Source organism: Takifugu rubripes, chromosome 12 (genome assembly GCF_901000725.2).
Source record: "Takifugu rubripes chromosome 12, fTakRub1.2, whole genome shotgun sequence".
Classification (NCBI taxonomy): domain Eukaryota; kingdom Metazoa; phylum Chordata; class Actinopteri; order Tetraodontiformes; family Tetraodontidae; genus Takifugu; species Takifugu rubripes.
Genome location: NC_042296.1, coordinates 2,517,405 through 2,533,243, shown reverse-complemented (window position 1 = coordinate 2,533,243; position 15,839 = coordinate 2,517,405). Strand labels below are relative to the sequence as shown.

At 43.6% G+C, this 15,839-nt stretch overlaps 3 protein-coding genes and 2 non-coding genes across 8 annotated transcripts; all 5 read right to left on the bottom strand.

The window, feature by feature from the left end:
* Window positions 1–67: 67 nt before the first annotated feature.
* LOC101071215 (polyadenylate-binding protein 1-like) lies at window positions 68–5,989 on the bottom strand. Its single transcript, XM_003968912.3, has 14 exons — window positions 5,347–5,989; window positions 4,080–4,273; window positions 3,336–3,451; window positions 3,024–3,163; window positions 2,855–2,949; window positions 2,495–2,632; window positions 2,151–2,246; window positions 1,674–2,040; window positions 1,481–1,591; window positions 1,236–1,384; window positions 1,073–1,157; window positions 834–964; window positions 513–612; window positions 68–417 (listed from the first exon to the last, which is right to left on the bottom strand). The coding sequence occupies exons 1-13, from the start codon at window positions 5,537–5,539 to the stop codon at window positions 520–522; spliced, it is 1,908 nt and encodes a 635-aa protein (XP_003968961.2). The 5' UTR covers window positions 5,540–5,989; the 3' UTR covers window positions 68–417; window positions 513–519.
* Window positions 2,307–2,441, bottom strand: LOC115251871 (small nucleolar RNA SNORA5). Its single transcript, XR_003890385.1, has one exon. It is a non-coding gene; the product is annotated as a small nucleolar RNA SNORA5 (small nucleolar RNA).
* Window positions 4,468–4,600, bottom strand: LOC115251872 (small nucleolar RNA SNORA5). Its single transcript, XR_003890386.1, has one exon. It is a non-coding gene; the product is annotated as a small nucleolar RNA SNORA5 (small nucleolar RNA).
* A 714-nt stretch (window positions 5,990–6,703) lies between the features above and the next one.
* On the bottom strand, window positions 6,704–11,904 carry LOC101070983 (14-3-3 protein beta/alpha-A-like). Of its 2 annotated transcripts, none has more exons than XM_003968911.3 (6): window positions 11,768–11,904; window positions 9,939–10,246; window positions 9,059–9,182; window positions 8,195–8,358; window positions 7,798–7,893; window positions 6,704–7,709 (listed from the first exon to the last, which is right to left on the bottom strand). In XM_003968911.3, the coding sequence occupies exons 2-6, from the start codon at window positions 10,230–10,232 to the stop codon at window positions 7,641–7,643; spliced, it is 747 nt and encodes a 248-aa protein (XP_003968960.1). In that variant the 5' UTR covers window positions 10,233–10,246; window positions 11,768–11,904; the 3' UTR covers window positions 6,704–7,640. The 2 variants fall into 2 exon arrangements, with proteins under 2 accessions (XP_003968960.1, XP_011607262.1); XM_011608960.2 differs by lacking the exon at window positions 11,768–11,904 and adding an exon at window positions 10,538–10,660.
* Window positions 11,905–12,484: 580 nt separating this feature from the next.
* LOC101070754 (zinc finger protein 706-like) lies at window positions 12,485–15,176 on the bottom strand. 3 transcript variants are annotated; one of them, XM_003968910.3, is made up of 5 exons: window positions 14,849–15,176; window positions 14,100–14,205; window positions 13,872–14,013; window positions 12,929–13,053; window positions 12,485–12,808 (listed from the first exon to the last, which is right to left on the bottom strand). In XM_003968910.3, the coding sequence occupies exons 2-4, from the start codon at window positions 14,150–14,152 to the stop codon at window positions 12,958–12,960; spliced, it is 291 nt and encodes a 96-aa protein (XP_003968959.2). In that variant the 5' UTR covers window positions 14,153–14,205; window positions 14,849–15,176; the 3' UTR covers window positions 12,485–12,808; window positions 12,929–12,957. The 3 variants fall into 3 exon arrangements, with proteins under 3 accessions (XP_003968959.2, XP_029701479.1, XP_011607261.1); XM_029845619.1 differs by having other exon boundaries at window positions 12,485–13,053; window positions 14,849–15,174; XM_011608959.2 differs by lacking the exon at window positions 14,100–14,205 and having other exon boundaries at window positions 12,485–13,053; window positions 14,849–15,163.
* Between the last annotated feature and the right edge of the window lie 663 nt (window positions 15,177–15,839).

Sequence of the window (15,839 nt, the reverse complement as noted above, 5' to 3'; positions counted from 1 at the left end):
CCGTCATTTGTGTGATGCTTAAGGGGCAGCTGTGCAACAGTCTGCACATCTAGAAACAGACAATGACTGATTTTATTGGTTTTATTCAAGCAAGCAAAAGGAAAATGTCACAAGTACAGGCTTCTGCAGCCAAAACATTCAAACATTTAAAAGGGATAAAACAGCAGAAAGGAAAGCTTTCAAATGTATTCTATCAGATTTCTCCTAAAACCCCTCAAAATCATCATTTTAGATTTTCTCTTTTTCACTTTTTTTGGTGCTTTTTCTTTTAAACTCTGCAAAGCAGGCCTGGAGTTCCAGTTCTTCATAGATCTGACCAGAGACAACTTTCCAGTAATTTTGTTAATATACATTTCTCTTTTTTATGGATTATTCCCCCTTTTTTCAGCTTGTTCTTCTCAGCTGGCTCCCCCAGCTCTGCAAATATGAAACATAATCTTTAGACTTGACAAACACAACCTCTAATCTTCGAATGATGGTAGCATCTTCCCAGAAAATAAACCCTGTTTTACCTTGGATTCAGACACTTGGCACAACAGCTGAATTAGTCACAGACTTCTGGGCGGCCTCTTTAGCCTGGTGGGCCTGCAGCACGGCCACGGCCTCATCCACCTGGAATAAGATCCATCCAAACCTAATTAAAACTCGAATCATGATCTTAGCGGTAGGAACTGTGAGGTCAAATGGGACGGACTGCAGAGTAGTACATCTAAACACGGGTGTATCCAGGTAAAGCCGTGGATTTGTGCCAGATTAGCATGGATTTAGAGGCATGACACCTGCCATTTGCAGCTTCTTAGAACAAAATGTCACCTTCTACCTGCAGAACTCACCTTTGAGCGGAGCGACTCCGGCGACTCGAGCATGTGGAGAAGCTCAGAGTTGTCGATCTCAAGCAGCATGCCGGTGATCTTTCCTGCAAGGCTCAGGTGCATGGCCTGGATGAGGGGAAATAAACGCTCGCCTGTGCGTGGAAGGAAAGAACAAGATGAACATTTCGACAACAGAAAAGCAGCAAATTCGGTGATGTGCATTTGACGAGAGGCATGCTGGGAAAATAGCGGGCCCTTACCCAGCATCTGCTTCTGTTCGTGCAGAGGAGCAGCAGCCAGCATGGTGGTGGTCAGTGGCTCCTGTCCTTGGACAACCACAGCAGGCTGCGGAGCAGGAGCAGAGAAATCAGTCATCCAGACGACAGGATGCACATTTTCATTCTCATAGGGCTGCAGCTGTACCTGCTGCACGGTGACCTGCGGCTGAGCGTTGACGTGTTGCTGGGTGTTGCGTACTCCTGTGGCATACTTGTACTGGGACACCCCCCGTACAGAATTGGCTGTTACGGAAGTAGCGGTGGTGGCCGTTCGGGGACCCATGGCTTGGGTGGCTGCGGTAGTAGCGGACAAGTGATTAGCAAACTACTTTTTCAACATACGCTTGTGGTTGGATCACCTCAGGTGACCAAGTTGAGGTGAAAACCTACCGACACGCTGGTTGGCTGTCATGCGAGGCAGCTGCGAGGAAGGCCGCATGGAACCGAACATCTGAGGGCGCGGCCCCGAGGAGCGCATGGCACTTTGCATGTTTTGGAAATCTGAAGCCAGCATTAGAGCCGTTTACAGACACAAACTTGGATTCCATTATCATGCTGTGCACGTTAAATATGTGTCACTCACGCTGTGGCCGGACACCTTGGGTAGGCCAGCGTGGGCTCGGGCGAAGCTGAGCCATCTGCCCTGCTGCCGGGTAGTAAGCGCCCCGGTTCTGGGCCTGTGGTATGGCTGTCATGAAGTAGCCAGAGGGCGGGGCCGGCTGGTAGGGATTGATGACTGGGTTCGGCACTGCGCGCACGCTGGCCATTCGCTGCATGTACTGGTTGGTTAGGTGCGCTTGACGCTCTTCTTTGCGCTGGGCCAGGGCGACGTACAACGGCTTGGTGGCTACGATGCGTCCGTTCATTTCGGTCACGGCTTTGGTGGCCTCCTCCGGGGAGGAGAAGCAGACGAAGCCGAAACCTTTGCTGCGGCCGCCTTCCAGCATGACCTGAAAGTGACGGAGTCGAATGTGAAAATAACCCCAGCACCGGAGCAACTTTAGTACCGGTTTAAAATAAAAGAATGTTGGGGGGGGGGGGGGGGGGGGGGCAGTCCTACCTTGGCACTGGTTATGGTGCCAAAAGGCGAAAACTCCTTTCGTAAACGCTCATCGTCGATTCCATCATCAAGGTTCTTCACATACAGGTTGACACCCTGAAAACACAAAATATTATCTCCACGCACTGTTCAACACGAACGGTTTAACATCGGCGTTATTGTCAGCAGTACATATTTATCCCCAGTATTCATTAGGAAGAATGGCGGGGCCCATGAACTACGCTTGCTGTTGCAGCCATTTTGGCCAATGCAACCTACCGAGGAGGTAGCATTGAATTTGACAAAGCTGCAGCTGTAAAGTGTCCCACCAGACGGTGGCTGCCACAGCCTTTTTAGAATCTGACCTGGTAGCGAGTCATGCGGTCCTGTTTCATCTGCTCAAACTTGCGCTTGAGCTCCGCCTGTCGCTCCACTTTCTTCTGCGCCCGGCCAACGTAAATCGGTTTCCCGTTCATCTCCTTCCCGTTCATCTCGTCCACAGCCTGGAGCAAACGAGAAAAATAAGCCGATACAGAATAAAGCGGTTCGGGTTTTAGAGCGGTGGTCGTCGTCCCGGTCCTACAATTCCTGCAATCCGGCCGGGTTTTCTGTCCAACCAGGCCTCAGATTCCAGTTACCTGGTAGGAAAGAAAACCTGGCTCGATTTTGGGCATTGCAGGTCTAGGGTGACGACCCCCATCTTGGAAAATAATGGCCACCCGTACCTTCTGGGCATCCTCATGTCTCTCAAAGCTGACAAACCCAAAGCCCCTGGACTTCCCGCTGTCATCCGTCATGACCCGGATACTCATGGCGTTTCCTAAGCAAAGATTCCACTCTGAGCCTGGTGCATTTCGCTACAGAATAAGCCTGCAGACGTAGACACCAACTTACCATATTTATTAAAAACATCCCTCAGCTTCTCCTCATCCATGTCGTCCCCAAAGTTTTTAATGTAAACGTTTGTAAATTCTCTGGCGCGGGCCCCGAGCTCAGCCTCGCGCTCTTTGCGGGATTTGAAGCGTCCGACAAACCTGCACGGAGGAGAATGTTTCAAAAGAGGCGTTCCGTTTATAATTCTGTGGCAATAAATTGCACTTTTACCGTTTCAAGCCTACTGTTACCATAAAAGGTTAATGTTACACACAGTTGCAGAAGCACCACGGGGCATTCGGAGGACATTTGATAACTGATTGAAACACTCACACTTTTCGGTCATTGAGCAACATGCCATTCATTTTCTCAATGGCTCGTTCGGCTGCTTCCTGAGTCTCAAAATGCACAAAGCCGTAGCCTTTAGAGCCATTCTCATCACAAACCACCTTCAGAGAGAGAAAACACATGCTGCCTTTAAACACACACACATGCAATACCACACTGTTCATCTGCTCAACCCTTTTTTGCCAGTAACCTTATTTAAATAGAGTTTACTGCAAAGATATCAGTAAAACTAGATTCTTTGGTTTTGGGATACTAAGGAAACAGGACCAGTGCACTGAATGTTTAATGATTGTGGCGATTCACAGATACCTGAAGGGTGTTGATCCTTTTAAGAGTTTCAAAAACTCTGGTGCATTTACATAACACACATATGCAAAGTAGACCCACAGTCAAAGCACAAAAGCAAAGGGCTGACAAACTGATTATTCAGCTCTGGATCTCACCAGTCTGGATCCACAACAGGGAGAAACGAGGGTCTGACCGCACAGAGAAATCTACTCTTACAAATGCAGGGGGTTTAATCAACCGGCAGCAGCTAAACGTCGATATTTACCTTTAAGATAACGCATCAAAACTGCTGTATGTCTGGTACAATGCAGGACATGCAAGAAACCCCCCGAGTCAAAGCCATGCTCGGTTTTTGTAGGCGATCAGACAAGACTCAATAAAAAGCCTTTTCATTTTAAAACAGTATTATCATTCACATTATTACGGTGTTATCTTTAATACCTTGCATGAGAGGATGTTTCCAAAAGCAGAGAACGTATCATACAGAGCTTTGTTGTCAATGGACTTGTCCAGATTTTTGATGAAGATGTTCCCAACGCCACTCTTCCTCAGTGATGGATCACGCTGCGACCACATGATTCGCACGGGCCTTCCCTTGATCACATCAAAGTTCATGGTGTCTAGAGCACGCTCAGCTGAGGGAGGATCACAGGAGAGGTCACCAAAGACATCTGGAATTTCACACACTGCTAGCAGAGCTGAGATGATTTGACCAAACTGTGTAAGGCGACTAGTTGTAACGCCAGAAAACTGGACTTAAAGGTTTACTTCAGGGATATGCTGCTTACAAAAACTATATAGCACTGAAATAATTATTGTACAGTTATATGTTTGTCAGTAATACATGTTTATCCTCTCAATCCATTGCGAAGAATTGCGAGGCCCATGAATTACACTTACTGTTGCAGCTATTTTGGCCAGTGCAACCTAGTAAAGAGAGCACTGAATTTGACAAAGCTGCAGTCGTTCAAAGAAAAAGTGACTCAAGGGAAATCAACAAGTTTGCTGTCAAACTGAAGCACTCCTCCCAGTTCATCAGCCCATAATAGCAAATATTACTTGGAAAGGAAGTGGATAATCGTCAACACAGCATTCTATTAAACATCTAAATGATGTCTTCACTTAACCCCATCCGTTGACTGGTTTCCAGTAAGAAAGTGAAGAGATCAAACCGGACCAACCTCAAATTACCATCTTCCACATAGATGTGGCTCTTTTTAATTGACAGAGAGCACATCTGTTTCTCTTAGTGATAGTTATAGTAGAAAGTACTTTATTCTCCTTTCCCTAATAAGTGGAAAGCACTATCGGTGCAACACACCCTGGCTGACCTGTGTTCTTATCTGACACGCAGATTAGAAAACATGGGCAGACAGAGCATCTCTAGGACTGTTGAAGTTGGAAACAACTGAACGCATGGAAGGAGCACCAAATGGCAGAGTTGTAAGGAATGTCAGGGTGCGTCTTCAACGAAAAGGGCGTTGTCCAAAACACAACGGATACTGAAAGTACATGCTAGCTAGCAGGCTAGTGCTAGCGCCAGGGTGGCCGGGACGGGGCGCCTCTCCGATACGCCCCTGCTGGGAGGTTCAAACGAGGAGACCTTAGCCAACATGTCGGTCGCAGTCACGTGTAGAAGGACCGTATAGCCTCTCCACCGACAACCACACGTTCTGGCATTTAATCGCTGTACGGCAGGTTGACCTACCGTCGGCCGGTTGTTGGAAGTTGACATAGGCGTATCCGAGAGATCGGCGGGTGATCATGTCCCTGCAGACCCGGATAGAGAGGATGGCTCCGGCAGGGCTGAATTTCTCGTACAGCATGGCCTCTGTCACATCTGTGTGGAGATCCCCGACGTACAGGGAGGCCATGGGGTAACTGGCAGCACTGGGGTTCATTTCGGTCGTTCGAGGATGCTAGCCAACCACTCCGGTCGACGGTGGAATAACTTTCTGGCGAAGGTGAAGATTTGGCTAATAGCGTCACGTCAATCTGGCCAGGCTTCAGCGACCGTGTAAAATGCTCTTTAAAAACAACTAAACCTGCGAACTTATTTGGCGATTAAAACAGTCTCACACGCAACGGTGACGGCGAAATGAGCAGTACTTGGCCTCGCTTTTGAACCCGATTCCACTTGGTTTCAGCCGTCCTTTCTCACCGGTCCAGTGACTACTTCAGCTTCGCCAACTCGTTACAAATAAAAAAAATAAAGAATTTTTGGTTTTTTATATTTTAACTTTTTTTTTGGTATTTTTTTAAGGTTTTTTTAGAATGTGTGCCGAGCGAGCTCAGGAGCACACGCACTCACACTAACAGCTAGAGTAGAGGGGGCGGATCAAACGGGAAGTGGTCTTTAAATAATAATGATTGCGTCACACCTACGAGCCAATCACGTTTGTGGAAAGTTAAAAAAAAAAAACCTAATATGGACTTTACCAAACCCCAGGACGGTGACGTCACCAGAGTCGTTATAACTCCGATTTAACGTCCTCAGAACATTGAACGATAATGGATGTTCGCGCTGGTTGTGTCAGTTTGGCGCTTATTAGCTCAGCCGTTATAAACGACCTGAAAAGGTGGTTGAAATTTTGTAGCTGGGATTTCCAGGGTGGTCAGAGAAAGGTTCATACACCCAAGATGATGATAAGGTCTTCTGAAGATCAAGGCCTAAGCTGACAAAGCCGTACAAAATTAAATCAAGATAAATGGCAAAAGTGCTCAATCCAGGTTGATGTGATCGGTTTGTCGCGATGGCTGTTGATGAATAAACATGGTGACATTTGCAGCAGGAAATGCCCATAATTATGAAAGACTAACATACCGTTCAAATCATGCCGACAAACACCAAGTACAGCTTCGGTAGGCTTCTTCAGTTCTGGCAGAACTGAAGAAGCCTTCTGGATAGAAGGCGAAACGTCTTCAAGAGAAAACTACCTTGGATACAATGACCTGGATGACTGAGAATTTACACAGACACCAAGTACAGCTGTGTGATACGCCAAATATTGTGGGCACAATACTCTATTTGCTTTATTTCCACTTGAATGAAAACCAAACCAAAAGGCAGCTGAATCCAATTTATTAGAAGACACCAGCATACAAAGATTATGACATTGCTTTCACCCGCACTGTTTACTAATCTTTTATTTTTCATGATTTTAACAAGAAACTTCTGCCAATTTCAAAAGCACAGCTAATCCAAACACCATACCGAGAACCACAGTCATTCCAGGGGTCAAATCAACAATCAGTATAAGAAATACAAAATAAAAGTGAAAGAAAACAGGGGGGTGAACCACAGAAATGGAAATGAAAGAATATCGTGTCGCCTGGATATAAAATATCAAAAGCTACAGTACTGAGCCATTTTCTTACATCTATTTCAAGCTCTCAATGTGTTTCCGGTGGTGTTACGACAGGAAATATTTGACTATAGATTTCATTGAGACTGTAAATGGAATGCAATAGTCACAATAACCACCGACAAGATGAATGGCGGGTTTGGTCGAGTCATTCACAGAAAATCCAATTCAATCAGGAATTTCCAGAACGACAACATATGACATCGTTGATTAAAATAGACCTCCAGCATTAGCCTATTGATGGAGTTCAGTAAACCAATGATTTAAAGAGTTTAAATGTTGACGTCAAACCTAAAAGCAATCACTGTACAGAAGTTTGTTTTCCCACAGTAAATATTCTATAGAACAGGCTGATTGAGCTCTTTAGGATTAAACCAGAACCAAAAATAAGTTTGCAAAAGAGGGTTTAACAAAAATCCACTCTGTCATGTTCTCCACGGCCATACAGCTAACTTATGCTCTTCAATGTATGTGCACACACAAACTGCAAGTTTTGTAAATGTACTGTAGTGTAAACATACATATCTGGCATTTACACTCAAACACCACGCACGCGCACACACACCCGCACGCACTCACGCTCACACACGTTAGGCTGGTGAGAGGTAAAAACTGTTTTGGGTTTTGTGGTTGACATTCAATTCTTGTCCGCCTCCTGCTCCGTCTCTTCTCCCTCGCCTTCTCCCTGGCTGTCTGCCGCCCACAGCTGGAACGCACAAAAAGGAACCATCAGGGGAAAACCACAAGTGGAAACGCACGGCTGACGTGCGCGGTTATGACGACGACACGCTTACCGTCAGGTTGTCACGGAGCAGCTGCATGATCAAGGTGCTGTCTTTCTGGGAATCGGACTTAAGAGTATCCAGCATGGAGATGGCTTCATCGAAGGCCTGGAGGACACAGCCCACACTCAGCACTTTCAAACTGTGCACACACGTTGAGCAGGAAGTCCTGACTCAAACAGCGCCATCATTTTGTCCTTTGGGCCAAATCTGATACACATCTCAAGATGCCTGTCATGCTCACAAAAGAGCTGCCACTTGTTCCTTGAGCAACATCATGACACAGTAGCGGAAGCTGCAGTGCACCTTTACAGAACGTACACCGGACTCTCAGTTCGGAATCCACAGAAAATAAAATCAGCATCTTTTCAGAGGACCATTTACAGAGGAAGAAGAGGACGGGTCCTACCGTTTTGGCCAGACTGCAGGCTTTTTCCGGTGAGTTAACGATCTCATAGTAGAAGACAGAGAAATTGAGCGCAAGTCCTAATCGGATGGGATGCGTCGCTGCCATGTTTTCCGAGCTCATGTTATACGCGGCTTGGTAGGCCGCTTCCGAGTTTTGGATGATATCTGCACACAGAGAGCCGTAAACTTATATTTTTTCTTTTGGAAACAATATTTCACATAAATGACACAACTACTAAACCAGTTATTTTTAATTTTTACATTCCTCATTTTCCTTTAATAGATTATCAACAATTGGGGCAAAAAAAGAGAAAAAACTAAACTAAGAATTTAAATCTTTACCACCAGAAGTGTTACCATGGCAGCAACAACCCATGTGTGCATTCTAGTCATAGAAGCTGAACAAGATGAAGTGTTTATGCTTTGTGTAAGCTTCATTTCCTCACCTAAAAGGTCAGTGATCGGGACAGGGCAGAGGTCATTAATCATTGATATTGGGACCATTATCAGGCCACCTCAGAAGTCCTGCACTTTATCAATACCACTGCCAATACTTGCACAGCAACACTGATAGGACAATTTTAACACTACTTAACATCTATTATAATATTGAACAGTTTCCCTTCTTCACTAAACCAACAAAAGCACTCCCATTAATCCATATACAGTATATCAGATTATTGCCCCTTGAAAAGGGCGTTTGTAGTACCGTGTTTCTAACACTAGGGGGTCATTTCAGCGTTTACATGTATCCTGCTTACACCTCAAACCCTCACTATCATACTCATTTCAGGATTGTTTATAAAATAATGAAAATGTATAGATTTTACCCAGAGATGACAATAAACAGGTCTTATAGACTTACCCTCCTTTGTGTCTTCAGTAGCCACCTCTGCCAGGTAGCGGTAGTAGTCTCCTTTCATTTTCAAATAGAAGACTTCACTGTCGGTGTCGTCGGCATTAGGGATCAGATATTTATCCAGCAGATGCTGCAGGTGTAAGGAACAACCGAGTTTAAACATGAGCGCTTTAATAGTTGGGAAAACAACAAAGAAATGATGTGACCGGTATTTGGGGAAATTTAAGTCCGCTCTGCCAACCACTGACTTGCATTTCCACCATTAAAGGCTGAGCGATTTAAGGTTTACACAAAACATTTACATCAACTTTTATGCCAGGAACAAAATGGAACAGCATAACAAATATTACATTTAACTACTGGACTGCTTAATTTGATCATAAATATCAAAAAATATTACACCATGTTACTTTCTATTTTAATTCTCTTCAAATCTGCACGGCCGGAGCAATAAAATAAATATTTTGGCCACATGCCTCGATAATGACAGTATTTTTTAAAGATCATTTTCAGTGAGGTGGAGAAGCAGCAAAAGAGGCATAAAAAAGACTCACGAAATAAAATGTAAGTTCTTTATGCCTGTATCTCCAATGGGGATATTTAAGGGCAGTTATTTGACCAGCAGATGGCGCAAACGAGAACACACAACTCAGAGCATTCACCTGTTGATCCTCCAACTCAAACCACTAATTTACAGGAATGTTGCTCTCCATCCTCCCGTCACTGAAAATACCAATTTGGGTTTGCCTTTAACCAGTTAGCACTTATTCACCTGGCGGAAACATCTTTTTGAAGGATGTATTGCTACAGGCAGACTTGTGCAGTGATATTAAATACCGTTCACCACCAACTGAAGTCATCCCTGGTTACTGGTGTTGTTCCTTACCAGCACTTCGGTGCAGATTTCATTCAGCTCCTTCTCGATCTGTTTCCTGTATTCCACAGACAACGGGGTCTTCCAGTTGCCGTCAGACTTGTGTTCCAAGCTGGAAACCACCCTCCAGGAGGACCTCCGGGCACCCACCACATTCTTGTAGGCAACCGACAGCAGGTTGCGCTCATCGCTCTTGAGTTTGGGCTGGCTCTCTGTCACGGCCTTCATGCTCGCAGCCATGTCGTCATAGCGCTCAGCTTGCTCAGCCAGTTTGGCTTTCTGTACCAGATCTTCGGTGTCTGCCATGACTCCTGTGTGAGCTGAGACAGACAAGAGGGAGTCCGGAAGGGCAAAACGACAAGGAAGAGGAGACAGATTAGGGTGGAAGTGTTGGCTGGAGGGTATAAGAAAAAGGAGCAAGAAATATGGCGTAGATAGAACAACCTCACATACAACCATATTACACTTCCTGCACAACTTGTAGATAACTCAGAAGTGAGGGAGAACCTCAGAATCCGTTTTCCTCAGGCACACAAAGTCTATATTGCTGCATGTAGGTCGTCATTGCTGCCATGCCCTCTACATCTGCTCTACATCTCTCTAAAGCTTACCACAAACCAAGTATCTGCAGACTGAAGTCACTTTAACTTGAATTCTGCACCTAAATTAGTCGAGGAAGGTTCAGGGCAGAATCAGGGACAGGTTCGAACTAGCATGGATGTCTAACAGGACCAGAGCGCTAATTAGCCCAGCTGTTACCTGTTAAGGTCTTTTTGTGTCAGTAGAATGGCCAAACCTGCTTGTTCAATGAATCAATCAATCAATATTCATTGACATTACTAAAAATTAGCAGTTTGGTTGCTTCTCTGCAGAACATTGCCAGGGTAATGCAAAATTCTGTAATTTTCCTTCTTAATCTCTGCCCTGATTTGCAACAGTTTCCACCCTGAAGCAGTTTAGAGATCCTCACCTCCACCTCTCACATGCTGTTACGTAGAACAGGAAGCAAACATTCTCTAGAAGACTTCTCGTTAATTTCCTGCAACCGTGAATACATTTCTGGATTAACCATCTATCCAGTCATTAATTAATTATCTGGATCAATTGGACACTGTGGTTCAGACACTACCTGGAACTAAACTATTTGAAGAATTTCAACATTAGGGCTTTATGGACACACGAACGACACCAATGAGGGGGCCAAAGGAACAACTTTTTCTTCTTATAAAGTGCCAAATTTTGTCAATCCTGAAATAAAACTCGCAGAAAGCCCAACAGAATTATCAACACTCATGACTTGAGCAAGAAAGTGACTTAATTAGGTGGCCTATTCCTTTAAACTAACACCAGGAAGTAGAAAATAACTCCGCAAACCCACGTTTTACACACTATAACATTCTATACCGCTTTTGAACTGTATAATTCGTTGACAGAGGCGGGAAAACGGTGTAAACACGTGGCAGATATTCACAATCGTCTTCAGTGAACATTTAAGGTGAGATTAAAAGGTTCTCGGTTGTGTTCGGTTCACAGTGAACGCCCTTTTCACTTCCCGAAAAAAAAAAAAACATGTTAAACTGTTAGTATGTTGGCCATTCGACAGGCATTTAAGCGATCTGGTTAGGCGAAAGCGAAATGCAGCGAATTTAAAGACCGTGCAAAATTAGAACATTAGAGCCGAAGGGTGCAGGAGCGTTTCCCGTTCAGAAAACGCCGAACAATGACTGAGTACGGGCGGCTCAAAACAGGACTTTCACCGCCAAATAAGCCCACTGATTCATTTCCCAATTTTCTTCATTGTGGACATCGTAATTACCAATATTAAAGACATGCAAACCCACCCGTGAGTGCCGTGAAAGTTGATGTTGATTCCCGGTGTCGAATGGCTGATGTTTGCTCCCGCTCATCCACGGGGTTTCCCTCCAATCACGCACTCGGGAGCAGGGTCGCACCGGGACCGTTGACGTCAGACCAGTTGCTAGGGCAACGAAGTTTTATAGGGCCCAAAATTATAAAAGCTTATAAAGTTAACTTAGTTAATGAGTTATAAAGTGTAACCTAGAAGTTTGAGTAGCTAGGAGTCAGTGTGATTGTCCTTTGAATATATCTCTACGCTATTAAATATATCTGCCTATGTGCACACGTTTCATTGATTCTTGTATGTCTTAAACATAAAAAATTCAATTAAACTGAAATTTTATTAATTAAAAAATAGAACTTGCAGAATACGTCAGCTGTGACGCAACGTATGTGCTACCGTACCTCTGATTGGCTAGTCTGTCTGTCAATCAATCAGCAGGAAGTGTCGGATGAACCCGCCTTCGCCTTCATGTGAGAAAAAAAAGCTCGGATGGTTTCCTGGCATGCTGTCGTCAAGTTATTGTAGTTTGGTCGACACATTACTGTATACACAAAAATTCAATCATTAAAATGAATTCCCATATTTTACAGTCATTTTAAAACAGATGTATGGTCACAGACACATATCAATTATCTACAAAGACAAACTAAAGTCATTTCTATCATATGCCCAATGAGGAAAAAAGAGAAAGCACACATACAAATATATGCTTTAATAAAAAGCTGTAATATATAATTGAGACAGACATTCATTGGTTGTGTACAAGTACAAGCCCCAGTATAATTGCATTCTCTTTGATGATTGAAAAATCAAAATTTTGTGACATAAATTCTACAGTGCCACAGTATTCTTTTAATTCCATTATTTGTAGCTTTAATTGTGTGAGATCACATTTGTCACTAACCACAGATATTAAAGGACAGTGTTGGTTTCACCTCCAGCGAAATGTCAGTAATGGAATTTTTAATCAGTTCAAAGATTTAGACCGAGGTAGACGAGCTAGCAGCGATGTGGTCATCCCCTGGATGGTAGGAAGCATACAGAGATCTGTTAGAGGCCAAATGAAGATCACCACCCCACACTGCTTTCTTTATTTTGTCCAATCACATCAGAGTGAGACAGAAATAAGATAGACGTTGACCTCGATACTTGGGTAATGTAAGTCACTATTTATGCCTCCACTCCTTCCAACTCAGGGGGAAGAGGGGATTTCGGGTGCTTGCTCTCAAAGTGCTGCTTGAAGGTTTTGGGGTCAGGCATCTGGGACTGCAGAAAGAGAGGAGAAATATTACTGAGGGACATGGCGAACAATTTTTCCAACATAGCAAAACATTTCATACTGATCACCGGCAGCAGAATTTACTCATTAAATGGGAAGAAAAAGCCATCTCTGTGCCTTGGTTTAGGCCAGTGCTTCTCAATTATTTTCTGTTACGCCCCCCCCCCCCCCGCCGTGACTATAATTAGTATCATTTGTCTATGAAATTGTTATAAGTACTCCTCTGCATAACATTGTATCCTTATTAATATTAAAGAAAACAAAAAAAGAAAGAAATATAGACCAAAACGGGATGATTGTTGCCAATATTCGGCACGTTTTTGCCGAAAAAACTGAAGCGGCTGATCAGCGTGACTGGGGTGTAATGTCTTTAAGTGACGCCTTCATTTATTTGGCTTCATGCTGTCCTGTCAACATTTTTAGACACAGTAAACACACCGGTCTTTCCTCGTCTCCCACCGTAGTCGCAGTGAAGCCAAGCGCTATAGATGCTTCGTCCGATTTCCTAGTCTGAGCTTTCGGGAGACTTTCGTATGTCTCATTATCTCCGTCTCTCTCCGCCTTTCTTTTCATCACTGTTAAGTATTTTTTCATGGTCTCTTGGTGGTTTGTTCACTGCACTTCCTATCTCTTGCTCTGTGGTGTGTGCACGCGGGATGTGCAATTGCACTTTATTCTAGTACGGCAAAAAAAAAAAAAAAAAAACATGTTCTCCGGGGTCACACGCGCCCCCCCTGGCATCGCACCGCGCCCCCCACTATTTGAGAAGCGCTGGTTTAGGCTGTGGCAGCCTCGTGACACTCACCCTGCACACTGAGCAGGTGAACACCAACGCAGCCTTGGCTGCGCTCTTCTGATCGTGGCCTTTGGCTTTCTTCTGCTCTGCCTGTTTTTTGGCATTTCGCTGCTGAGACTGAATCTTCTGATGCCCACGCGTCATTTTAGAACTGAAGAAGAGGAGGAGAAATCGAGGGGAGAATACAACTTGAATTTGTGTGGGCACTTAATTATTGACCTACATCTATAAACTCACAGGAAAAGGTTGCATAATATTGTACTATGATCTTCTTGTGTGTTCAGTATCATTAAAGTTTGAACCAAACTGAAATGCTCTGCAGCTGGAAGGTGCACAGTAGTAACTACAAGACATTAATGGAGAAAAGCAAGTATTCTGTACATGCATGGCCACTTAAACTCCAAAACAGGTGCAACAACAAAAAGAACATGTAGAACATTTGTCTGTTATACCGGTAATGGCCAAGTAACTCCCACTTTCTATTAATAGCAGGTGGATGCTATTTGTCAGCTATTTAATCAGCGTTACTCTACAGTTTCCCTAAGGAGCCATAGATTTAAACCAACACCGTATTGTCGCCAAATTGTTTGACTAATGTTTTATGGATTCGTAAATTATGTCTTCATTCTTATGAGGTTATATTCGTTTTTAGTAGATTGTCATCCCACTATTAAGATCTCGCCCCCCAGAAAGTACCAACATTTGATAAGGTAGATTTTTTTTAAAACTTTCACATTAGATGTAATAGTAACTTCTCGGTTAAGATATATTGGCGAGTCTCTGGGAGGAAGAAGGACTAATTACCTGTATTTAACTGACTCCTAATTATACCACATGTTAGCCAACATGCTAACGTTGGCTAACAGTAGCTATTTTGTAAGCTAGCCACCAACCGTACATTACTACTTCATTCTACAGCGAGGAAATATACATCAATGATACGATGATAATAACATCAACTTCGATGGTTTTAAAGCAGTTCTTACCTTTTTAGAAACCCCAGTGAACGTCAGATGCTTTGGCGAGCAAAACTGAAGCTTCACAGCTGTTCACTTCCCTAAGACTGATGCTGTGTTCAAACACATCCGGTAAATTCCCACCAACAGCGTTCGTCTTTGTTTATGGGGAAAATACAATGACCACTTAAACAGTAAACACCTCCAAGACATCAAGTCGCACATTTCCGATTTACTTTGATTGTTTGTTGATTCCGCATCAATTACATATTACATTCTTATGAAAATGAGTTGCTGGGTAAGTATAATAAACTTGTGAACCTGAGTCTATATCGTTTATACGTCCGTAGAAGGAGTCAGTGAACGCACTCGTGTTTGTGGTTGGCTGAACATGATCAACATGTACTTACCCATGAGGGTAGCGGTGTTGCCCCCATGTGGCAGACATAGGTTACTGCAGGCTACACAACCCGACGTTTGACTAATCAGGCGCTGAAAGTCATCAAATTAATCCCGATATGTTGCATATTTACGATATCACCCGTATATTTATAACAACAACAACAAGTCTTATTGTATTTATATTTAATTCAGTTCTTAATCCAATATCTAGTATGTATTTATTCCATTAGTGTCGCATCCTTTGAGTTACACTCTGCAGTCTGCACCACTGGCCCTATGTCGTTATCAGAGTAGCTTGAGGTGTTGAAACTTGTTCTTGTGACTGCATCATTTGGTAAAGATTATTTATAAATAGCATTTTGAACACATCTGTAATGATGCGTAGACACAGTGCAGCAGCTTATCACATGGCTGCATATGTCAGATCATGAAAAGTAAAAAAAAAAACAATGGAACTTTTCATGTCCACTCAACATTTGACTAAATCCAGCCAATATGTAAATTCCTCAGTTCACTTCAGTTATCACAGGACAGCAAACAGACCTGAATAGTCCCAAATGATCACTGTATATAAAGGCACAGGTAAAATCATTGTTTAGTTTGTCCTATTTACTAAAAC

Bases quoted from the DNA above. Each gene is read 5' to 3' on its own strand.
- LOC101071215 (XM_003968912.3), bottom strand. From the start codon at position 5,539: ATGAACCCCAGTGCTGCCAGTTACCCCATGGCCTCCCTGTACGTCGGG. The intron at 3,164-3,335 runs GTGAGTGTTTCA...TCCTCCGTGCAG, and splicing joins TTGCTCAATGACCGAAAAGT to GTTTGTCGGACGCTTCAAAT. The intron at 2,950-3,023 runs GTAAGTTGGTGT...ATCTTTGCTTAG, and splicing joins GGATGTTTTTAATAAATATG to GAAACGCCATGAGTATCCGG.
- LOC101070983 (XM_003968911.3), bottom strand. From the start codon at position 10,232: ATGGCAGACACCGAAGATCTGGTACAGAAAGCCAAACTGGCTGAGCAA. The intron at 8,359-9,058 runs GTAAGTCTATAA...CTCTGTGTGCAG, and splicing joins TACTGAAGACACAAAGGAGG to ATATCATCCAAAACTCGGAA. The intron at 7,894-8,194 runs GTAGGACCCGTC...TGTGTCCTCCAG, and splicing joins CCTGCAGTCTGGCCAAAACG to GCCTTCGATGAAGCCATCTC.
- LOC101070754 (XM_003968910.3), bottom strand. From the start codon at position 14,152: ATGATACTGAACACACAAGAAGATCATAGTACAATATTATGCAACCTT. The intron at 14,014-14,099 runs GTGAGTTTATAG...CCTCTTCTTCAG, and splicing joins ATATTATGCAACCTTTTCCT to TTCTAAAATGACGCGTGGGC. The intron at 13,054-13,871 runs GTGAGTGTCACG...CTCTTTCTGCAG, and splicing joins TCACCTGCTCAGTGTGCAGG to TCCCAGATGCCTGACCCCAA.